The 23,151-nt window shown below is 36.6% G+C and overlaps 1 protein-coding gene across 1 annotated transcript in view; it reads left to right on the plus strand.

Moving 5' to 3' along the window:
• Window positions 1-298: 298 nt before the first annotated feature.
• Window positions 299-23,151, plus strand: part of CCDC73 (coiled-coil domain containing 73) — a 106,028-nt gene continuing 83,175 nt past the window's right edge. Inside the window, exons 1-2 of the mRNA XM_004264416.2 lie at window positions 299-436; window positions 16,867-16,938. Of these exons, the coding sequence (XP_004264464.1) occupies window positions 299-436; window positions 16,867-16,938 (210 nt within the window). The remainder of the gene's footprint in view (window positions 437-16,866; window positions 16,939-23,151) is intronic.

Consider the following 23,151-nt stretch of genomic DNA (forward strand, 5'->3'; position numbering starts at 1 on the left):
ACTAAAGATATTGGTAATGATTCTCTGTATAACATCTTGAATCTGTTACACAACCAATTTAAGGAAATGTATTCCATTGTTATTTCATAGGAAATAAATTGCTGAGTTCCAGCTTCAAGGAAGAGCTAAATATTACATCATATGATATCTCTCTTGATTGAACTATTAAAGCATTGTATCAAAAAACAAGAAAATGTGACATTGTAAAGCCTTTGGAAATATAAGTTGTAAAACAGCAGATAAATTGAATTGCAAAAGAAAAAAAAACCTTTTTATATTACAGGAAATAAATGTTAATATGGAGAATGATTTTAAGACTGAGTTAGCATCATCTGTCTTCACTCTTCAAAGTTCTTCAGAGACATTGTTTTCTATTCAGCTATTAGATTTCAAAACAAGTTTACTGGAAGCATTAGAAGAATTACGTATGAGAAGGGTAAGTTTCTTTTTAAAATGCTTTTTAAATCAGAGAACTTTATTTTGTCTTAAGGGAAAAAAAAGGCAATGAAATAACCTCTTATTTAGAAAGAAGAAATACAGCCCAGATAACAGAGTAAAAGAGAAAAGGTCAGATTTAGTCAACATCAGGAGATGGAAAAGAAGAAGTTATAAACTAAAGTGAAAAATAAAACAGAGATTTGGTAAGTCAACTAGTACTGAGTGCCTTGGAATTCATAGATAGCATTACAGTTGGATACTATGGCTGATTAAAAAAAGAACTGCTCTTTCAGGAGATTATAGTTTTGTTACGGCTGTAAAATGGGTGCCAATGAAATGATTAAATATGAAACAAGTAACAGGATTAAGTGACAGAATAAGTGTATGTAGTAAGTATTCTGAGTTCAAATAATAAAATATCCTTATTTTTGGAAGTGATAACCTTGAGATTTTTAGAAAGGAGATATCTAGTATAAAATTGTAAAAGATGTTTGGTTTTAGCAGGAGATCTGTATTGGACAAAAACCCTTAAAAGCATTTCATTTCTGAGATTCTGTGGGTCTGAATTTGCAGAGCATGTTGTCAGCTCTCTATTAGATAGGTTGGAGTTAGTAAGATTCTGAAAAGAAGAAAATAAACTCTAAAACACTGTAATAATGATCTAGGGATGTGGTCACTAGGACTTATGTGTAACTGAAGATAGAACAAAAGAGACAGAAAGGAGAATCAATAGAATTTGCTAACTTCCTGAAAATAAGGTATAAGTGAGAGAAAAAGAGATCTGAAGCAACATTTTTATTATATGAACCCTGTTCTAGGATTTAAAAATATTGAGATTTGTTGTCATAATAAGAAAATTTAATTACCACAATGTTCATCATGTATAAAGCTACTTACGGGCTTCCCTGGTGGCGCAGTGGTTGAGAATCTGCCTGCCAATGCAGGGGACGCGGGTTCGAGCCCTGGTCTGGGAAGATCCCACATGCCGCGGAGCAACTAGGCCTGTGAGCCACAACTACTGAGCCTGCACGTCTGGAGCCTGTGCCCCACAACAAGAGAGGCCGCGACAGAGAAAGGCCTGCACACTGCGATGAAGAGGGGCCCCCGCTTGCCGCAACTAGAGAAAGCCCTCACACAAAACGAAGACCCAACACAGCCAAAAATAAATAAATAAGTAAATAAATAAATAATCCTTCCCTCTACTTTAAATAAATAAATAAAAATAAAGCTACTTACTATCAGTATCACAAAACTCTATCAAACAAAGAAGAAATCCCGCTAAAAAAGGTATCTTAGATAAGCATTGAAAATAACTACTGTTATAAAATTAGCTTAAGATGTTATCTTTTCTAAGAAAAGCAAGTTTAGGTAACTATTTAAAGCTTTATATTCTGTTTTATTCTGTTTTAAACATTATATTTTTGTCTGTTTATATTTCTTCCATGAAAAATAAGCTTCCCTTAAAAATCTTCTGAGGGCTTCCCTGGTGGCGCAGTGGTTGAGAGTCCGCCTGCCGATGCAGGGGACACGGGTTCATGCCCCAGTCCGGGAAGATCCCACATGCCGCAGAGCAGCTAGGCCCGTGAGCCATGGCCGCTGAGCCTGCGTGTCCGGAGCCTGTGCTCCGCAATGGGAGAGGCCACAACAGTGAGATCACGGCCCGCATACCGCAAAAAAAAAAAAAAAAAAAAAAAAACTTCTGAAAAATTTCAGGGTAACAGTAGGAACAGTGGTTTTTAGTAATCAAGTGCAGGAATGTGTACTACGTTTTCTTAATATTTATTTATTTATTTAATTTTTATTTTTGGCTGCATCGGATCTTAGTTGCAGCATGAGGGATCTTTGTCGTGGCATGTGGGATCTTTCGTTGTGGTGCATGGGCTCTTTATTGCGGCACTTGGACTTCTCCCTAGTTGTGGTGCATGGGCTCCAGAGTGCATGCACTCTGTAGTTGTGGCACACAGGGCTCTCTAGTTGTGGCTCACATGCTTAGTAGCTGCAGTGCATGGGCTTAGTTGCCCCTTGGCATGTGAGATCTTAGTTCCCCAACCACGGATCAAACCCATGTCCCCTGCACTGGAAGGTGGATTCTTAACCACTGGGCCACCAGGGAAGTCCCGAATGTATACTACTTTTAATAACATTCCCCACTGAAAGGAGAACTTTATTCTTAAAAGGGGGGAAATTCCTCCTTTCATTGGAAAATGACAGTTATGATTTTCACATTTACCATAATGGCAACACTTTATCCATATTGCTGGATTTTATTTTTCATCCATATTTTAATAGGAAAATTTCAAAAATGCATAATAGTTGAAAGAATTTCACAGTGAACACCCATATACCCACTAAGATAGGGAGAATAATGGCCACCCCAATGATGTCCACATTCTAACTCTCAAAACCTGTAAATATGTTACCTAACATGGCAAAAGGGACTTTACAGATGTGATAAAGTTATATATTTTGAAATGGAGGGATTATGCTGAATTATTCAGATGGGCCTAATTTGTTCACAAGCGTTCTTATAAGAGGAAAGCAGGATAATCAGAATCAGAGCAAAAGATGTGATGTCAGAAGTAGAGGGTGTGGTCAAAGAGATTTGAAGATGTTATACTGCTGGCTTTGAAGATGGAGGGTAGAAGCCACAAGTCAAAGTGTGCAGGTGGAAGCTGGAAGAGGCAAGGAGTTCCCCCACAGAGACTTCATGAAGGTGTACAGCCCATCCAACACCTTGGTTTTAGCTCAGTACGAATATTTTAGATTTGTTTCTTTTTTAATTTATTTTTTTATTGAAGTATAGTTGATTTACAGTGTGTGTTAGGTTCAGGTGTACAGCAAAGTGATTCAGTTATAGGTGTGTGTATGTATATATATATATATGTATGTGCGTAAGTATATATATGTGTGTGTGTGTGTGTGTGTGTGTGTGTGTGTGTATATTCTTTTTCAGATTCTTTTCCCACATAGGTTATTACAAAATATTGAGTATAGTTCCCTGTGGTACACAGTAGGTCCTTGTTGGTTATCTATTTTATATACAGTAGTGTGTATATGTTACTCCCAAATTCCTAATTTATCCCTCCCCACTACCTTTCCCCTTTGGTAACCATAAATTTGTTTTCTATGTCTGTGAGTCTGTTTCTGTTTTGTAAGTATGATTTTTTTAAGATTCCACATGTAACTGATATCATCTGATATTTGTCTTTCTCTGACTGACTTACTTTGCTTAGTATGATAATCTCTAGGTCCATCCATGTTGCTGCAAATGGCATTATTTCATTCTTTTTTATGGCTGAGTAATATTCCATTGTGTGTATATCTATATATTGATATCTATATCACATCTTCTTTATCCATTCATCTGTTGATGGACATTTAAGTTGCTTCCATGTCTTGGCCATTGTAAATAGTGCTGCAATGAACACTGAGGTACATTTATCTTTTTGAATTATGGCTTTCTCCAGATATATGCCCAGGAGTGGGATTGCAGAATCATAGGGTAGCTCTATTTTTAGTTTTTTAAGTAACCTCCATACTGTTCTCCATAGTGGCTGTAACAATTTACAGTCCTACCAACAGTGTAGGAGGATTTCCTTTTCTCCACACCCTCTCCAGCATTTATTATTTGTAGAATTTTTGATGATGGCTGTTCTGACTGGTGTGAGGTGATACCTCATTGTAGTTTTTGATTTGCATTTCTCTAATAATTAGGGATGTTAAACATCTTTTCATGTGCCTTGTGGCCATCTGTATGTCTTCTCTGGAGAAATGTCTATTTAGATCTTCTACCCAGTTTTTGACTGGGTTGTTTGTTTGTTTTTGATGTTGAGCTGTAAGAGCTGTTTATGTATTTTGGAGATTAATCCCTTATCAGTTGCATCATTTGCAAATATTTTCTTCCCTTCTGTAGCTTTTTTTTGTTTTGTTTATGGATTTTTTTGTTGTGCAAAAGCTTTTAAGTTTAATTAGATCCCATTTGTTTATTTTTGTTTTTATTTCCTTTACTCTAGGAGACAGATCCAAAAAGATGTTGCTGAAATTTATGTCAAAGACTGTCCTGCCTATGTTTTCCTCTAGAAGTTTTCTAGTACCCCGTTTTACGTTTAGGTATTTAATCGATTTTGAGTTTGTTTTTGTGTATGGTGTTAGGGAGTGTTCTAATTTCATTCTTTTACATGTAGCTGTCCAGTTTTCCCAGCACCACTTATTGAAGTGACTGTCTTTTTTGCATTGTATATTTTTCCTCCTTTGTTGTAGGTAAATTTACCATAGGTGCATGGGTTCACTTCTGGTCTTTCTCTCCTGTTCCATTGATTTATATTTCTGGTTTTGTGCCAGTACCATACTGTTTTGATGACTATAGCTTTATAGTATAGTCTGAAGTCAGGGATCCTAGTTCCTCCAGCTCTGTTTTTCTTTCTCAAGATTGCTTTGGCTATTCGGGGGTTTTGTGTTTCCATACAACTTTAAAATTTTTTTGTTCTAGTTCTGTGAAAAATGCCATTGGTAATTTGATAGGGATTGCATTGAATCTGTAGATTGCCTTGTGTTGTACAGTCATTTTGACAATATTGATTCTTCCAATCAAAGAACATGGTATATCTTCCCATCTGTGTCATCTTTGATTTCTTTCATCAGTGTCTTATAGTTTTCGGAGTACAGGTTTTTTGTCTCCTTGGGTTGGTTTTTTCCTAGGTATTTTATATTTTTTAAAAAATTTATTTTATTTATTTGGCTGCATTGGGTCTTAGTTGCGGCACGTGGGATCCTCATTGCTGCATGCAGGATCTTTTGTTGCGGTTCACAGGCTCTTTGTTGTGGTGCATGGTCTTCTCTGTAGTTGTGGCATGTGGGCTTAGTAGTTGTAGCACGTGGACTCTCTAGTTGTGGTGCATGGGCTCTAGAACACACATGCTCAGTAGTTGCGGCATGCAGGCTTAGTTGCCCTGCAGCATGTGGGATCTTAGTTCACCAACCAGGGATCAAACCTGTATCCCCTGCATTGGAAGGTGGATTCTTAACCACTGGACCACCAGGGAAGTCCCTGTATTTTATTCTTTTTGATGCTATGGTAAATGGGATTGTTTCCTCAATTTCCCTTTTTAACCTTTTGTTGTTAGTGTATAGAAATGCAGCAGATTTCTGTCTATTAACTTTTTACCCTGCAACTTTACCAAATTCATTGATGAGCTCTAGTAGTTTTCTGGTAGTGTCTTTAGGATTTTCTATGTATAGTATCATGTTATCTGCAACCAGTGGCAGTTTTACTTCTTTATTCCAATTTGGATCCCTTTTATTTCTTTTTCTTCTTTGATTGCTGTGGCTAATACTTCCAAAACTGTTGAATAAAAGTGGCGAGCGTGAACATCCTTGCCTTGTTACTGATCTTAGACGAAATGCTTTCAGCTTTTCACCATTGAGTATGATGTTAGCTGTGGGTTTGTCATATATAGCCTTTATTATGTTTAGGTAGGTTCCCTCTATGCCCACTTTCTGGAGAGTTTTTTTCATACATGGGTGTTGAATTTTGTCAAAAGCTTTTTCTGCATCTATTGAGATGATCATATGGTTTTTGTTCTTCAAATTGTTAATGTGGTGTATCACACTGATTGATTTGTGGATATTGAAGAATCCTTGCATCCCTGGGATAAATCCCACTTGATCATGGTGTATGATCCTTTTAATGTACTGTTGGCTTCGATTTGGTCGTATTTTGTTGAGGAGTTTTACATCTATGTTCATCAGTGATATTGGCCTGTAATTTTCTTTTTTGTGTGGTATCTTTGTCTGATTTTGATATCAGGGTGATGGTGGCCTCATAGAATGAGTTTGGAAATGTTCCTTCCTCTGCAATTTTTTGGAATAGTTTCAGAAGGATAGGCGTTAACTCTTGTATAAATGTTCGGTAGAATTTGCCTGTGAGGCCATCTGGTTCTGGACTTTTGTTTGTTGGGAGTTTTTACATTACTGATTCAATTTCATTACTGGTAATTGGTCTGTTCATATTTTCTATTTCTTCCTGGTTCAGTCTTGGGAGGTTGTACCTTTCCAAGAATTTGTCCATTTCTTCTAGGTTGTCCATTATATTGGCATAGAGTTGCTTGTAGTAGTCTCTTAGGATGCTTTGTATTTCTACGGTGTCTGTTGTAACTTCTCCTTTTTCATTTCTAATTTTATTGATTTGAGTCCTCTCCCTCTTTTTCGTGATGAGTCTGGCTAATGGCTTATTAATTCTGTTTATCTTCTCAAAGAACCAGCTTTTAGTTTTATTGATCTTTGCTATTGTTTTCTTTGTTTCTATTTCATTTATTTCTGCTATGATCTTTATGATTTCTTTCCTTCTGCTAACTTTGGGTTTTGTTTGTTCTTATTTCTCTAGTTCCTTTAAGTGTGAGCTTAGATTGTTTATTTGAGATTTTTCTTGTTTCTTGAGGTAGGCTTGTATAGCTATAAACTTCCCTCTTAGAACTGCTTTTGCTGCATTCGATAGGTTTTGGATCATCGTGTCTTCATTGTCATTTGTCTCTAGGTATTTTTTGACTTCCTCTTTGATTTCTTCAGTGATCTCTTGGTTATTTAGTAATGTATTGTTTAGCCTCCATGTGTTTGTGTTTTTTACGTTTTTCTCCCTGTAATTGATTTCTAATCTCATACCGTTGTGGTCAGAAAAGATGCTTGATATGATTTCAATTTTCTTCAATTTACTGAGGCTTGATTTGTGACCGAAGATGTGATCTATCCTGGAGAATGTTCTGTGCGCACTTGAGAAGAAAGTGTAATCTGCTGTTTTTGACTGGAATGTCCTATAAATATCAAATAGATCTATCTGGTCTATTATGTCATTTAAAGCTTCTGTTCCCTTATTAATTTTCTGTTTGGATGATCTGTCCATTGGTGTAAGCGAGGTGTTAAAGTCTCCCAGTATTATTGTGTTGCTGTCAATTTCCTCTTTTATAGCTGTTAGCAGTTGCCTTATGTATTGAGGTGCTCCTATGTTGGGTGCATATATATTTATAATTGTTATATTTTCTTCCTGGATTGATCTCTTGATCATTATGTAATGTCCTTCCTTGTCTCTTGTAAGTCTCTTTATTTTAAAGTCTATTTTATCTGATACGAGTATTGCTACTCCAGCTTTCTTTTGATTTCCATTTGCATGGAATATCTTTTTCCATCCCCTCACTTTCAGCCTGTATGTGTCCCTAGGTCTGAAGTGGGTCTCCTGTAGACAGCATATATATGGGTCTTGTTTTTGTATCCATTCAGCAAGCCTGTGTCTTTTGGTTGGAGCATTTAATCCATTCACGTTTAATGTAGTTATAGATATGTATGTTCCTATGACCAATTTCTTGATTTTTTGGGTTTGTTTTTGTAGATCCTTTTCTTCTCTTGTGTTTCCCACTCAGAGAAGTTCCTTTAGCATTTGTTGTAGAGCTGGTTTGGTGGTGCTGAATTCTCTTAGCTTTTGCTTGTCTGTAAAGCTTTTGATTTCTGCATTGAATCTGAATGAGATCCTTGCTGGATAGAGTAATCTTGGTTGTAGGTTCTTCCCTTTACATCGCTCTAAGTATATCATGCCAGTCCCTTGTGGCTTGTAGTGTTTCTGCTGAGAAATCAGCTGTTTTCCTAATGGAGTTCCCTTGTATTTATTTGTCGTTTTTCCCTTGCTGCTTTCAATAATTTTTCTTTGTCTTTAATTTTTGCCAATTTGATTACTGTGTGTCTCAGCATGTTTCTCCTTGGGTTTATCCTGTATGGGACTCTCTGTACTTCCTGGACTTGGGTGGCTATTTCTTTTCCCATGTTAGGGAAGTTTTCAACTATAATCTTCAAATATTTTCTCGGGTCCTTTCTCTCTCTCTTCTCCTTCTGGGACCCCTATAATGCAAATGTTGTTGCGTTTAACGTTGTTCCAGAGGTCTCTTAGGCTGTCTTCATTTCTTTTCATTCTTTTTTCTTTATTCTGTTCCACAGCAGTGAGTTCCACCATTCTGTCTCCCAGGTCACTTATCCATTCTTTTTTTTTTAAAATAAGTTTATTTATTTTATTTTTGGCTCCATTGGGTTTTTGTTGCTGCACACGGGCTTTCTCTAGGTGCAGTGAGCAAGGGCTACTCTTCGTTGCAGTGTGCAGGCTTCTCATTGCAGTGGCTTCTCTTGTTGTGGAGCGTGGGCTCTAGGCATGCGGGCTCTGTAGTTGTGGCACATGGGCTCAGTTGCTCCGTGGCATGTGGGATCTTCCCAGATCAGGGCACGAACCTGTGTCCCCTGCATTGGCAGGCAGATTCTTAACCACTGCACCACCAGGGAAGTCCCCACTTATCCATTCTTTTGCCTCAGTTATTCTGCTATTGATTCCTTCTAGTATAATTTTCATTTCAGTTATTGTATTGTTCATCTGTTTGTTTGTTCTTTAATTCTTCTAGGTCTTTGTTAAACATTTCTTGCATCTTCTTGTTCTTTGCTTCCATTCTTTTTCCGAGGTCCTGGATCATCTTCACTATCATTATTCTGAGTTCTTTCTCTGGAAGGTTGCCTATCTCCACTTCATTTAGTTGTTTTTCTGGGGTTTTATCTTGTTCCTTCATCTGGTATATAGCCCTCTGCGTTTCATCTTGTCTACCTTTCTGTGAATGTGGTTTTTGTTCCACAGGCTGCAGGATTGTAGTTCTTGCTTCTGCTGTCTGCCCTCTGTTGGATGAGGCTATCTAAGAGGCTTGTGCAAGTTTCCTGAATGGAGCGACTGGTGGTGGGTAGAGCTGGCTGTTGTTCGGGAAAAATCTTTAATTCCAATTAATAAATGTAGGAGGACGCAGAGAAGTAGAAACCACCCTTAGAACATCACAGTAATAATTCCTGCAGGGAAGATCCACTGATGAATGCTAAAATTAGTGGATGAAACTTTAAGGAGAAACAATAATTGCATAGTCACACAATATCTTCCCCAAATTATTTAATAAGTTACTGTGGTGGTTTTATACATGTTTACATATTGTTTGATACTCCTCCCTCTAGGAAGGGGAGCTTAATTTCCCTTGCCTTGATTGTGGACTAAGTTCTAACAGACAGAAAATATAAAGGGAAAAATACTGTGTTTTTTTTAAAGCACAGTATGTTTTTAAAAATACAGTTTACTGTGGAGAAACCTGGCAGATACCACCTTAACTAAGTGATTAAGGTTAAGATCCCCAGAAAGAATTTGTATTGTATCAATAATTCATGTGAATATGAAGTACTCATGATATGATGTGATGAGAAGGGATCTTTACCTCTGTGGTATTCTTCCCCGAAACATAGTGTAATCGTGAGAAAATATCAGACAAACCCCGTATGTGGAATATTCTGCAAGATACCTCAACAATGCTTGTCTAAAGTATCAAGGTCATGAAAAACAGGAAGGCTGAGAAATTCTCACAGATTGGAGGAGTCTAAGGAGACATGATTAAATGTAACATGGTATCCCATATTGTGTTCTGGAACAGATATTGGTGGAAAAACTAGTGAAATATGTAAACTTTGCAGTGTAATCAATAATATTGTTACCATGTTACTTTCTTAACCTTGATAAGTATATCCTACTTATGTAAGATTTCAACATTAGGGAAGCTGGGTAAAGGGTATACAAAAACTCTACTATCTTTACACAAGTCTTCTGTAAATCTAAAATTATTTCAAATTAAAAAGTTTGTAAAAAGAAATTAGAACTTTGAAACAGTGAAAATTCAAGAAATACTGTAGTACAAATTAATGTGATTCTTTTTTTTATTTTTGAGAGATATTAAGTAAGCAAGACTATATTTGGTCATTCACTTAATGTTTCCTGAGCACTTACTGTGACAGGTTTTAGAGATTATAATACCATGTAATAATAAAGGAGTGCAGAATATACTGTGAGAGTGTGGCTAAGGAAATGCCTAACTTTACTAAGGGGAGTGAGGTAAGCTTCATGGAAGAAGTAACTCATGCAAAGATATGAATGAGTAGGAATTTTGGATCAGTCTTTCTATCAATTATGCTAGTCTTTTTAAGGAATTAAATTTTGACTTTGATGATTCTCTTGCATATTTGTTTTATGTTTTATTACTATCTGCTCTTATCTTTATTATTTCCTTACTTTAATTTGTTGGTTTTTTGTCTTGAACTTTTGAAGATGGTATTTAGTTGATTAATTTTAACCTTTTTTTCTTTTCTAATATACAGTATTTAAGGCTCTAAACTTTTCTCTTAGCATGCCTTTAGCTGGATTCTACAAATTTATGTAGATTTTATCTTCATTATCATTCAGTTCAAATTACTTTCTAATTTTGTTTTTGTTTTTGTTTTTTTTTGCGGTACACGGGCCTCTCACTGTTGTGGCCTCTCCCGTTGCGGAGCACAGGCTCCGGACGCGCAGGCTCAACGGCCATGGCTCACGGGCCCAGCCGCTCCGCGACATGTGGGATCTTCCCGGACCGGGGCACGAACCCGTGTCCCCTGCATTGGCAGGCGGACTCTCAACCACTGCGCCACCAGGGAAGCCCACTTTCTAATTTTCATTGTAATTTATTCTTTGACCCATGTGTTATTTAGACGTGTACTACTTCATTTATAAATATTTGGGAGTTTTATTTTACTTTTTTTAATTTTACTTTTTATTAACTTTTAAAAATTGAATTTTAGCATAATTTTACTATGTCAGATTATAAGCACTATATAATTTCAATCACTTAATATTTTTGGAGCTTTTCTTTCTAGCCAAGCATATAATCAAGTTTGGTAAATATTCCAACATAGATGAACTTGAAAATAATATGTATTCTGTATTTCTTGGGTGCAGTATACTATGACTGTGAATTTGGTCAACTTTGTCAGTCTTGTTCAAATCTTCTATATAATTATTGATTTTTTGTCTATATTTTCCTTCTTTTTCTGTCCATGTTTCAGTCTGGTTATTTTTTTTTGTTCTTTCAGTTAATGAATTTTCTCTTCAGTTTACCTAATCTGATGATTAAGTCAATCTATTGAGTTCTTAATTTCACTTCTTAAATTTTCAGTCCTAATATTTTCATTTGGTTTTACTTTTATAACTTTCATTCCTCTGCTGAAATTGATTTTGTCATATAATTTCTTGAGCATATTAGTTTTATCTACTTCAAGTCTGTGTCTATAAATGCCAATATCTGGACCCCTTGTAGATCCATTTCTATTGTCTCTTTTTTTCTCTTCATTTTTGGTGTTTTGACCTTTTGGCGGGGCGCAGCCAAAACAAAACACAACAAAAAAACCCACAATGATTTGCTAGGGAAATTGTGAAGGAAACTGGGTAATTATTGGTATAATATGTGGTAAATAACATTAAGCAGCATTTTAATGCCCTATAAAATTAGTTATGCTATGAGTGAAATCATACCCCTTTGTAATTATAATGATTTGTAGAATCTGTATCTTTATACTGCATAGAAAACTGATAAAATGGGTATTATCCACATTGCTGAAAGATAACATTATAATAGGCTTCTACTATATTAGGATTTTGATTTAACTTCATGCTTTTTATTAAAAATTATTATTTACATTTTATTTGAACTTTTCATTTTTATTCATTCTTCAAGCAGCTTTCAAAAGTTATTAATAAAAATTCTTATTAAATTGTCAATGAGAAAATATATATTAAATTTGGTAAGAAAATCCCATGTGTAACTTCAATAAAGTATACAAGATAGAACCTTAAAAGTGTTTATTTTTTATTAGCTGCCTTAGGACTACAAGGATTTAAGTGTTTTTATAAAAACAATAAAAGAGGAGTAATTTGATGGTTTATTTACTCTTTATAACCTTTAGAAAGTGCCATGCTTTTTTTGAAGTACTTGCTTCAGGCTGTAGTTTTACAAGATGGGCTGTGTATTGGTCAGGCCTCTTCAATTCTTGACCCTGAACAGATTTAGGGACATAGTACATAAACCAGGCACTTGTCCAAGCAGCCAAAACTGTTACTGGGTACTTTTATTCTCCTTTTCAAACTCATAATCCACCTCCTACGAAATTGCCCAATTCAGTTCCTCATGTTGTCTAATACAATAATAATCTCTCTTTCCGAGAGTTTCTTGGTTTGATTATCTACAAAATATCCAAGATAAATATCTCTAATATGCATGGCATAGCCTAAAAGTTCATATTTAAATAAAAATCTCTTACCTAATTCGTATTTAAACTACTGTTTTCATGTTAGCCAACTTAATCTATTACAAAGACTTCTCAAATAGAAAAATATTAATATTAGAATATCCATAACAATTTAAAAGTTTTTTGCCTTTCCTTTCAACAAATATTTCTTATTTTGAAGTGTTCAACCAAATAATCAGAATGTACTTGTATATTTAAAATAGGTAGTGTGATTTTGAATGGTTTTCTAACTTTAATGGGATATGAAGATTAAATTCTGAAGTTTTTGAAGGAAAGGAGTATATTATAGCAATTCATACTGTCCTACACAACCCACAGTTTCTTAAAGGTGATATAATGGCATGTTTAAGAGACTCTGGAGACAGATCATCTAGGTTCAAATACTTGCTCTGCTGTTTACCTGCTATATGACTTTAGGCAAGTTACTTATCCTCTTGCTGATAACCCAGTTTCCTCATTTATAAAATGGCAGTAACAAGAATACAAGTAACGCATAAAATTATACGTAAGGTTAAATTAATATATAAAAAGTGCTTAGAACAATATCTAAATCATAGTAAGATCTGAGAATCCCCTGTAGCCACTGAAAGAGAAGTGTAGGGCTTCCCTGATGGTGCAGTGGTTAAGAATCCACCTGCCAATGCAGGGGACATGGGTTCGAGCCTTGGTCCCGGAAGATCCCACGTGCCGCAGAGCAATTAAGCCCGTGCGCCACAACTACTGAGCCTGTGCTCTAGAGTCTGTGAGCCACAGCCACTGAAGCTCGCGTGCCACAACTGCTGAAGCCCGCACACCTAGAGCCAGTGCTCTGCAACAAGAGAAGCCATTGTGATAAGAAGCCCACGCACCACAACGAAGAGTAGCCCCCACTCGCCACAACTAGAGAAAGCCCACATGCAGAATCAAAGACCCAATGCAGCTAAAAATAAAACAAATAAAAAAAAATAAAAAATAAAAGAGAAGTGTATAACCAGGCCCACATGAAGAAAGCTGTGTCTTGTACATTTTCAATCCACCTGCTTTGGGAAGATATGCATGTTATATGTTCTACACAACTCCCCCCAAAAATGTGTATACACTTATTTCTTTTTTCAATGTTTTGACTGTAGGTACATATTACTTTGAGAGCTTCTGTTCTCTCCTCACTTTATTTATCACATAGCATACCTTGTTCGTATACATTCTGTCCCTTATTCCATGCTGGAAGAACCTTGACTGTGTCTTAGGGTCCAACTCTCACCAATATGAGTTAGGTAAATCCTGACTGTCCTAACCTCTCACGAAGGTTCAATGCATTTCACCAGCCAGCAACTGGTTTAGGAGTGGGCATATGACCTAGTTATGGCCAATGAGATATCAGAAGATATGATTAGGAAGCTTCTGGGAAAAGTTTTGTTATCCTTTTAATAAGACATTACACTTTTTCTACTGTAGGATAATGTCCTTTCCATCCTTGATGCCTAAAATTAAAGTAGCTAAGGGGTGAAAAGTTTAAGGAAAATCACTTGGATAATGGCAAAATGGAAAATGGGCAGAATTATAGTCCTTGATGATATTGTTGAGCCACTGAAATAAATTCTAGAAGGGCTCTGCCTTTGGACTTGTGAAACAGTTAAGTCCCATAAGCCATTGTGAGTCGGGGTTTGTCGTTGCTACTTGCTGCTGAAAGCATTTTCAGTGAGACAGCTTTCATGAAAGCCTCTGAATACCATAGCATAAGTGTGTGTGTATGTGTGTATGTAATAAAGCAAAGAACATGTGAGAGAGTCATAGGAAAATATTTCATAACAAAATGTATTTTATCTGTTAACATCCACTCTTCGATTTCTCCCAGTTTGTTATGAAAATTGTTAAACATACAGCAAAACTAACAGAATTTGACAGTGAACACTCATACACCATTAACATTTTACTGTACTTGTTTTATCACATCTATCCATCTACTTAACCCTCCTTCAGCTTTATATTTGATGATTCCAGAGTAAATTGCAGGCATCAGTGCACTTCCTAAATACTTCAGAATGTGTATCATTCAGAATTCTATGGTGAAATTATGTGGGCCTGTACATTTCTTTTTTTGGAGCTTTTAAATTTATGACTATAGGGCTTTTGAAGATTGTTATTTATCTTCTTGGTTGAGGTCTGATAGTTTGTGGTTTTAGAAGAATTGGTCTGTTTCTGTAAGTTGTCAAATTTATGAGCATAAACTTGTTTGTAGCATTCCCTTAACTTTTTAATGGCTTTAGGACTTTTGTATATGGTTCTTTTAGCACTTTGAGCATATTTAAAATTATTGATTTATTAAAGTCTTTGTCTAGGTCCGTTGTCTGCACTTGCTCAGGGACAGTTCCTATTAAACTGTTTTTTTTCCTGTGTATGGATCACACTTTTTAAAAAAATAATTATTTTATTTGTTTATTTTTGGCTGTGTTGGGTCTTTGTTGCTGCACGTGGGCTTTCTCTGGTTGCGGTGCGTGGGCTTCTCACTGCGGTGGCTTCTGTTGTCGCGGAGCATAGGCTCTAGGCACGTGGGCTTCAGTAGTTGTGGCATGTGGGCTCTAGAGCGCAGGCTCAGTAGTTGTGGTGCACGGCTTTAGTTGCTCTGCGGCATGTGGGATCTTCCCCGACCAGGACACAAACCCATGTCCCCTGCATTGGCAGGCGGATTCTTAACCACTGTGCCACCAGGGAAGCTCTGGATCACACTTTTCTGTTACTTGCATGCCTTGTAAATTTTTTTTGAGAAATGGACATGAATATTTTGAATATGTGACAACTCTGGAAATAAGATTCCTACCTCTTCTCAGGGTTGCTTCTTGTTTTTGTCATTATTTGTTTGAGTAGTGACTTTTCTGAAATAATTGTGTTAAGTCTTCAGTTTTTGTCATGTGCTCTTAGCTTAGTGATCAGCTAGTGCTTTGTTTGACATAGATTTCCTTAAATACCTGGAACCAAAACAAACAAACAAAAAAACTCTGTCTTTGCAGAAGAGCTCTGTGTGTGTGTGTTGGGGTATGCCTTCAACACTCAACCAGGCAGCTTTCAAGTCTACCTATTGAAGTTTCTGACAGAAGCTTCAGATTTCTCTAGTGATACCTTGTGTTTATTGTGTGGGCTAATTCAAGAGTATTACAATATTTTAAATGAAATCAGAGGGTTTTTCTAAATAACTGCTTCTTGCTTGGCTTTGGGCTTCCCCCCTTGACTTTGGGTCTTCCTTTTGTGCTGCTTCCCAGAGAGAGTCTATCCTTTCAGCTCTCCCAGCTATGTCTCACTGTTTTTTTACTTGACACTTGTTAGTTGGGTGGTGGCAGCAGGTGCGGAATAGGAGCATTCTCTGATGTTTCTATTAAGCCTCAGTTTTTGGTGAACCCAAGTCTCAAGGTGAGGCCTCCACAAGAATTCTGATCCCTCTTTCATATTTAATTGTGGGCCTAGCATGTATTCCTTCCCCTCCCCAAAGATAGAGCTGTTTTATTTTTCTAGCCTTCTCCTCTCAGCTGCAGTGGGTTTCCATAAGTGCTCTCATGGGCTAGTTTTTATTGCCCTTCCCCGTGTAGATTAAGGCTTTTGTTCCTTAGAGGAGATAAGAAAGACAGGTCTGCTAGGTAGAGTTTTCAGTGGTGTCTGCTGGTCCCTTTTCCCCGCCCGCTGCAGAGGATTTCCACTAGTGTCCTTAGATATAGTTTTTGTTGTCCTATCCCCTGCAGATTAAGGTTTTTGGTCTGTAGAAGATTTAGGGAAGAAGGCTTGTGACTGCTCTTCTCCTCCCCAGCCAGTACCACAGGAGAAAAGCTTTCTCAGATTCTTCCCATCCTTCCCTGTAACCACCTGGTGGGTTTCATGGAAGAAAAACCTTTAGAAGGTATAAACCTCCTTATTTCTAGAAGATATAAACCTCTTTATTTCTGGGGACCTCAGGAGATTCATGTTCTTACACCAGCCCATGTTCTGCCTTTAGAAATTTATTAAGGACTTTTAGCTGAGTTTTTTAATCAGTACTCAATGGCTTATGTCCCAGGTAAGCAAATGCTGTGGTTCTGTTCTCCCTGCAGTAACCCGTTTCTCTATCCAGATTTTGGATTACTTGGTCGATCTGGGACCTCAGTTCTCTGATGGATTTGGCTATTTAATTTGCAATTTTTCTAGCCCTTTTCCTTGTTGTAAATGTGGGAGAATGCTCTTTTTATCTCTCTAGAAAGAGCTGAAACTGGAAATTTTCAAGTCCTAATTTTCCTACTATTTTTCTTCTTTTTGACTTAGGAAGCAGAAGCTCAGTATGAAGAGCACATTGGTAAAATTATTATGGAGACACAAGAACTTAAATGGCAAAAGGTGAGTATTTTCTCCCCTCTAATTAGCATTTTATTTTATGTATTTTATTCCTTAATTGTGAAGTTAATTTTTAAATTTCCTAAACATATTTGGGGAATTGTGCTTCTTCTCTCATTTTAGAGAGTCTCAAGAAAATTCCAACTAAAACTGTTAAGAACATTTAGGCTTCCAGAAAACTGAGAATAACTTTTTTTTTTTTACAATGTTGTGTTAGTTTCTTCTGTGAGAATAACCATTTTTCCCCAGGCTTTCTGATAAGAAAATAGACAAGGATAACTCTGAAAACTACTATGAACTATTTCATATCTGAGAAACATATTTTGTGTTATAGAGGAGTCAAAATATTTTTTAAGAAGTGAAACTTCAGAATAGTACCGTATTTTCCTAGGCTGTTGTTATATACTATAACCAAATCTTAAAAAAAATAGTATCATATCTGATTTTCTTTTGATCCTTATCCATATAGAGGCATTTTTGATAGTGCCTCTCTTGCCTTTCCACCAAAGTAATCTTTTCTTTTTTAAAATATTTATTAATTTATTTATTTGGCTGCACCAGGTCTTTGTCGTGGCACGTGGGATCTTTGTTGACATGCAAGATCTTTTAGTTGCAAGTTGTGGGCTCTTAGTTGCAGCATGTGGGATCTAGTTGCCTGACCAGGGATTGAACCCGGGCCCCCTGTATTGGGAGTGTGGAGTCTTAACCACTGGACCACCAGGGAAGTCCCCCACCAAAGTAATCTTAACAGCTAAAAACTGAAAGCTTAATTAAGATGACCCTTCTTCTCAGTATTTGGCAATATTGAAACAGGAACTTGGAGATAACATGTCAGAAATAGAATTCAAATGACAGAGGATAGGCCAACGATGGGAATTTTGAGGCCAGAGAGATCCACTAGGTTGTGTTGGGTTACATATTAGGGACAGGTCAAATAAAGAGACCTGTTTGTGGAGAGAAAAAACAGGTAAACACCAAATACAATCTAAAGCTCCAAGCAGACATAAAGTCAGAATGTAAAGTCAGAATGTAAAGTCATATCTTGTTTTGAATAGAGTCAATAGTAGAAAATTATCAGAATCCTTAAGTTAATCAGTAAGTTTAATACAATCCAATTTAAAATACCAAGCATGTGTTTGGTGTACTTAAGCTGATTCTAAGGTTTATATGGAAATAAACTTACAATAGTGGCTGGGAAAGTTTTGAAAAGGAATCTAGTCACAGTAGATTCTTAAATATATTATAAAGCTATAATAGTTAAAATAGCTTGGTAGTATACATGAACAGATAGACTATAATGGAGTCCAGAAATAGATCCAAATACATAAGATAATTTAGTGAATGATAAAGGTGACATTTCTGATCAGTGGGGAAAAGTAGATTATTCAAGAAATGATATTAGAACTGGGTATACCATCTGAAGAAAAATAAAACCAGATTCCTACCTTACTTTACAAAGTTGTAGAAAAATAGAACTTTCATATATTTCTTATTGGCAATGTAAATTAAAAGTATCTTAAGTTCCCCCAAACACCTAAATCCCATAACCTTCTATATAACCCAGTTCAAATTTGTTCCTTTTGAGATACTACTAAGACTCTGTCAAGGTAGTGTCCTCACTTACTGCAGTGAATTCCAATAAACATGGTTTTGCTTTATTAACAGGTTGTTTGGTGGTGTTTTGATGGAGTTCATTTTTGTATATGGTGTTAGGTAAGGGTTCAACTTCATTCTTTTTCTCCTTTTTTTTTTTTTTTTTTGCGGTACACGGGCCTCTCACTGCTGTGGCCTCTCCCGCCATGGAGCACAGGCTCCAGACGCGCAGGCTCAGTGGCCATGGCTCACAGGCCCAGCCACTCCACGGCATGCGGGATCCTCCCGGACCGGGGCACGAACCCACGTCCCCTGCATTGGCAGGTGGACTCTCAACCACTGTGCCACCAGGGAAGCCCAGCTTCATTCTTTTGCTTGTGTATATCCAGTTTTCCCAGAACCTTTGGTTGAAAAGACTGTTCTTTCCCCATTGAATGATCTTGACACCCTTGACCGTGTGTGTGAGGGTTTATTTCTGAGCTCTTTATTCCATTGGTCCATGTGTCTTTCTTTATGCCAGTACAGCACTGTTTTGATTCCTGGAGCTTTACAGTAAGTTTTGAAATTAGGAAGTGTGAGTCCCCCAGCTTTGATCTTCTTTTTCAAGATTATTTGGCTATTTTGGGTTCCTTGAGATTCCATATGAATTTTAGGATGGGTTTTTCTATTTCTGCAAAAAATATTATTGGGATTTTGATAGAGATTACCTTGAATCTGTAGATAACTTTGGATAGTATTATCTTACAAATATGAAGTTTTCTAATCCCAGAGCAAAAGATGTGTGTGTATTTTTTATTTTTAATTTAATTTCTTTGGGCAGTGTTTTGTAGTTTTCATTGTACAAGTCTTTCATCTCCTTGGTTAAGTTAATTTCTATGTATTTTATTCTTTTTAGTGCTATTGTAAATCTAATTTTTTTCTTAATTTCATTTTTGGGTAGTTCATTGTTAGCATATAGAAATGCAATTGATTTTTGTGTGACTTTGTATCGTACTACTTTGCTGAATTCATTTATTCAGGTTTTTTGTGGAATATTTAGGGTTTTCTACATATAAGATCATATCATATGCAAACAGATAATTTTTTTTCCTTTCCAAATTGGATTTCTTTTTCTTGCCTCATTGCTTTAACCAGTGCTTCCAGTACTATGTTGAATACAAGTTGTGAAAGTAGGCATCCTTGCCTTGTTCCTGATCTTAGAGGAAAAGCTTTCAGTTTTTTACCATTGAATATTATGTTCACTGTGGGGTTTTCAAATATGGCTTTTATTATGCTGAGGTAGTTTCCTTCTATTCCTAGTTTGTTGATTTTTTTTTTTACCATGAAAGGGTACTGAATTTTGTCAGATTCTTTTTGTTGCATAAGTTGAGATGATTATGTGCTTTTTTGCCTTCATTCTGTTAATGTGGTGTATTACATTGACTGATTTTTTTGTATGTTGAACTCTCTTATCCCAGGGATAAATCTTACTTGGTCATGGTGTATGATCCTTTTAATATGCTTCTGAATTCAGTTTGATAGTATTTTTTTGAGAATTTTTGCATCAGTGTTCATCAGGGGTACTGGTCTGTAGTATTCTTGATGTGTCTTCATCTGGCTTTGGTATCAAGGTAATACTGGCATCAAGCATGAGTTAGGAAGTGTTCCTTCCTATTCAACTCTTTGGAAAAGTTTGAGGAGGATTGCTGTTAGTTCTTTAAATGTTTGGTAGAATTCACCAGTGAAGCCATCAGGTTCAGGGCTTTTCTGTATTGGGAGATTTTGATTATGGATTCAGTCTCCTATAGTCTCTTAAAATTTTCTATTTCTTCATAATTTGGTCTTCGTAGGTTTTGCATTTCTAGGAATTCTCCATTTCATCCAGGTTACCCAATTTGTTAGCATGCAATTGTTCATAGTACTCTCATCATACTTATTATTTCTGCAGAATCAGTAGTAATGTCCCCACTTTCATTTCTGATTTTAGTAATTTGAGTCTTCTCTGTTTTTCTTAGTCCATCTGGGTAAAGGTTTATCAATTTTGTTATCTTTTCAAAGAACCAATTTTTAATTTCACTTATTTTCTCTATTGTTTTTCTGTTCTGTTAAAGGGAGGGGGGATCTCTCCCATTCTTTTCTTTTTTAAAAATTTATTTATTTTTGGCTTCATTGGGTCTTCGTTGCTGTGAGTGGGCTTTCTGTAGTTGCAGCAAGCGGGGGCTACTCTTTCTTGCAGTGTGAGGGCTTCTCATTGTGGTGTCTTCTCTTGTTGTGAAGCACGGGCTCTAGGCATGTGGCCTTCAATAGTTGTGGCATGTGGGCTCAGTAGTTGTGGCTCACAGGCTCTAGAGCACAGGCTCAGTAGTTGTGGCACACAGGCCTAGTTGCTCCATTACATGGGGGATCTTCCCAGACCAGGGGTCAAACCTGTGTTGGCAGGCGGATTCTTAACCACTGTGCCACCAGGGAAGCCCTGCTTCATATATTCTGATGGTCTGTCATTTGGTTCATAAATGCTTATAATTGTTATATCTTCTTCCTTATTGAACGTTTTATGGATATATAATATCTTTCTTTGTCTAATGTAACTTCTTAAAATTTAAAGGCCATTTTTAATTTTTTTTTTTTTTGTTCTTTTGGTTATTATTTTATTGGAATATCTTTTTCCATTTTTCTACTTTCAACCTGTTTGTATCTTTAGATCTAAAGTGAGTCTCTTGTAGACAGCATAAAATTGGATCATGCTTTTTATCCATTCTTCCAATTTTTGTCTTTAGGTGAGAGAGTTAAAATATACATTTAAAGTAATTACTGATAAGGAGCAACTAACTTGTGTCATTTTGCTATTTGTTTTCGATGTGTCTGATAGTTTTTGTCCCTCATTTCCTGCATTACCATCATCTTTCGTGTTTAGTTGATGTTTTTGTAGTGAGATGTTTAAATTCCTTTCTCATTTCCTTTTGTGTATATTCTCTAGCTATTTCCTTAATGGTTACCGTGAGGATTACAGTTAGCATCTATCATTATAGCACTCTAATTTGAATTTGTATCAGCTTAATGTCAATAACATACAAGAACTCTATTCCTTTATAACTCCAGCTACACCCCTTTCAGTTGTTGATATTATAAAATTACATCTTTATATATTGTGTGCTCAAGAGAATAAACTAGTAGGTTTTTTTTTTTTTTTTTTTTTGCGGTACGCGGGCCTCTCACTGCTGTGGCCTCTCCCGTTGCGGAGCACAGGCTCCGGACGCACAGGCCCAGCAGCCATGGCTCACGGGCCCAGCTGCTTCACGGCACGTGGGATCTTCCCGAACTGGGGCACGAACCTGTGTCCCCTGCATCGGCAGGCGGACTCTCAACCACTGTGCCACCAGGGAAGCCCGTAAACTAGTAGTTTTAAAAATACATTAGTCTCTGAATTATGTAGAAAGCAAATATGGAGTTACAAACCAAAGGTACAGTAATACTAGCTTTTAGCCTAATAATTGTCTTTTTAAAAAAAGTATTAGTTTCTTTAAAAAGAAATAAAAACTGCTGTTAGAGTAATACTAGCTTTTATAAATTGCTCATGTATTTACCTTTACTGAGATTTTTATTTCTTCATACGGCTTTGAGTTGCTCTCTCTTGTCCTTTCAATTCAACCTGTAGGAATCATATTATTTCTTGCAGGGCAGGTCTAATGGTAATGAACTCTCTCAACTTATGTTTATCTGCATTTTAGATCATGTAGAGGAAAGGCAACTTATGTGAGATGGTGATAAGACTATGAAGTATATTTCCTGAGTCCTTGGAGTACTTTGCCAGGTTTGTCTGAAGTAAGAAAATGTCCAAGATTGGGGCACAAGTAGCCAGTTTCATGTGGTAACCTCTAATAGGTGTGTATGGTAGAAGCCAGTGAAGTATAAGAGACTGTGGACTTAATAGTCTTGAGAGTCAGACATAACCTTCTTGGTCATGGAAGTTCAAGAATGTCAGATTTAAGGTGCCATTAATTCTCTCTACTTTTCCTCAAGATTGGGGATGATTGGGGCAATGAAATTTCTAAATAAATGACAAGGCTTTGCAGAGTTCTCTAAAAACAGGTCCAGTAAAATGAGTGCCTCTGTTACTGGAGATCCTCATGTTGGGAACACAAAATCAAGTAATTTTTTTCCTACTCTCATAATTATAGCTCTCTCTCAAGAAAAAGTTTTAATCCATCCAGAGAAGTAGCAAGCAATGATCAGAACATATTCAGAACCCAGTGTAGGGGTTTATTTTAGGAAGTCCATTTGGACATGTTCAGTGGGGTCCTGAAGCTTGGATTTACAAGGATAACAGTTTTACTAGGATTGTGAGGGAGACAGATGAGATTTGCACCAGAGACATCCTCAAAAATCTTAGTAAAATTTCCCCATCAATGCTAATTGAATATCGTTTTCAATATGTCCTTGCTCTGATGGGTAATTCCTTGTAAAATATGTTTGCAGAGTTTCGTCAAGGTTCTCTGGTGCCACCAAGTGTCTGTCCTGAAAGTGCCAGGGATTCTCTTGTACTTTACAACCATGTATTCTTTTCAGATTTTGGAGCCAGTTGTGGGCATTCCAAAATAGGATTTTTTAATCTCCAGAAAGATTTAGCTTTTTGGAGTATAATGG

The sequence above is a fragment of the Orcinus orca genome, chromosome 8, assembly GCF_937001465.1.
Source record: "Orcinus orca chromosome 8, mOrcOrc1.1, whole genome shotgun sequence".
Lineage (NCBI taxonomy): Eukaryota > Metazoa > Chordata > Mammalia > Artiodactyla > Delphinidae > Orcinus > Orcinus orca.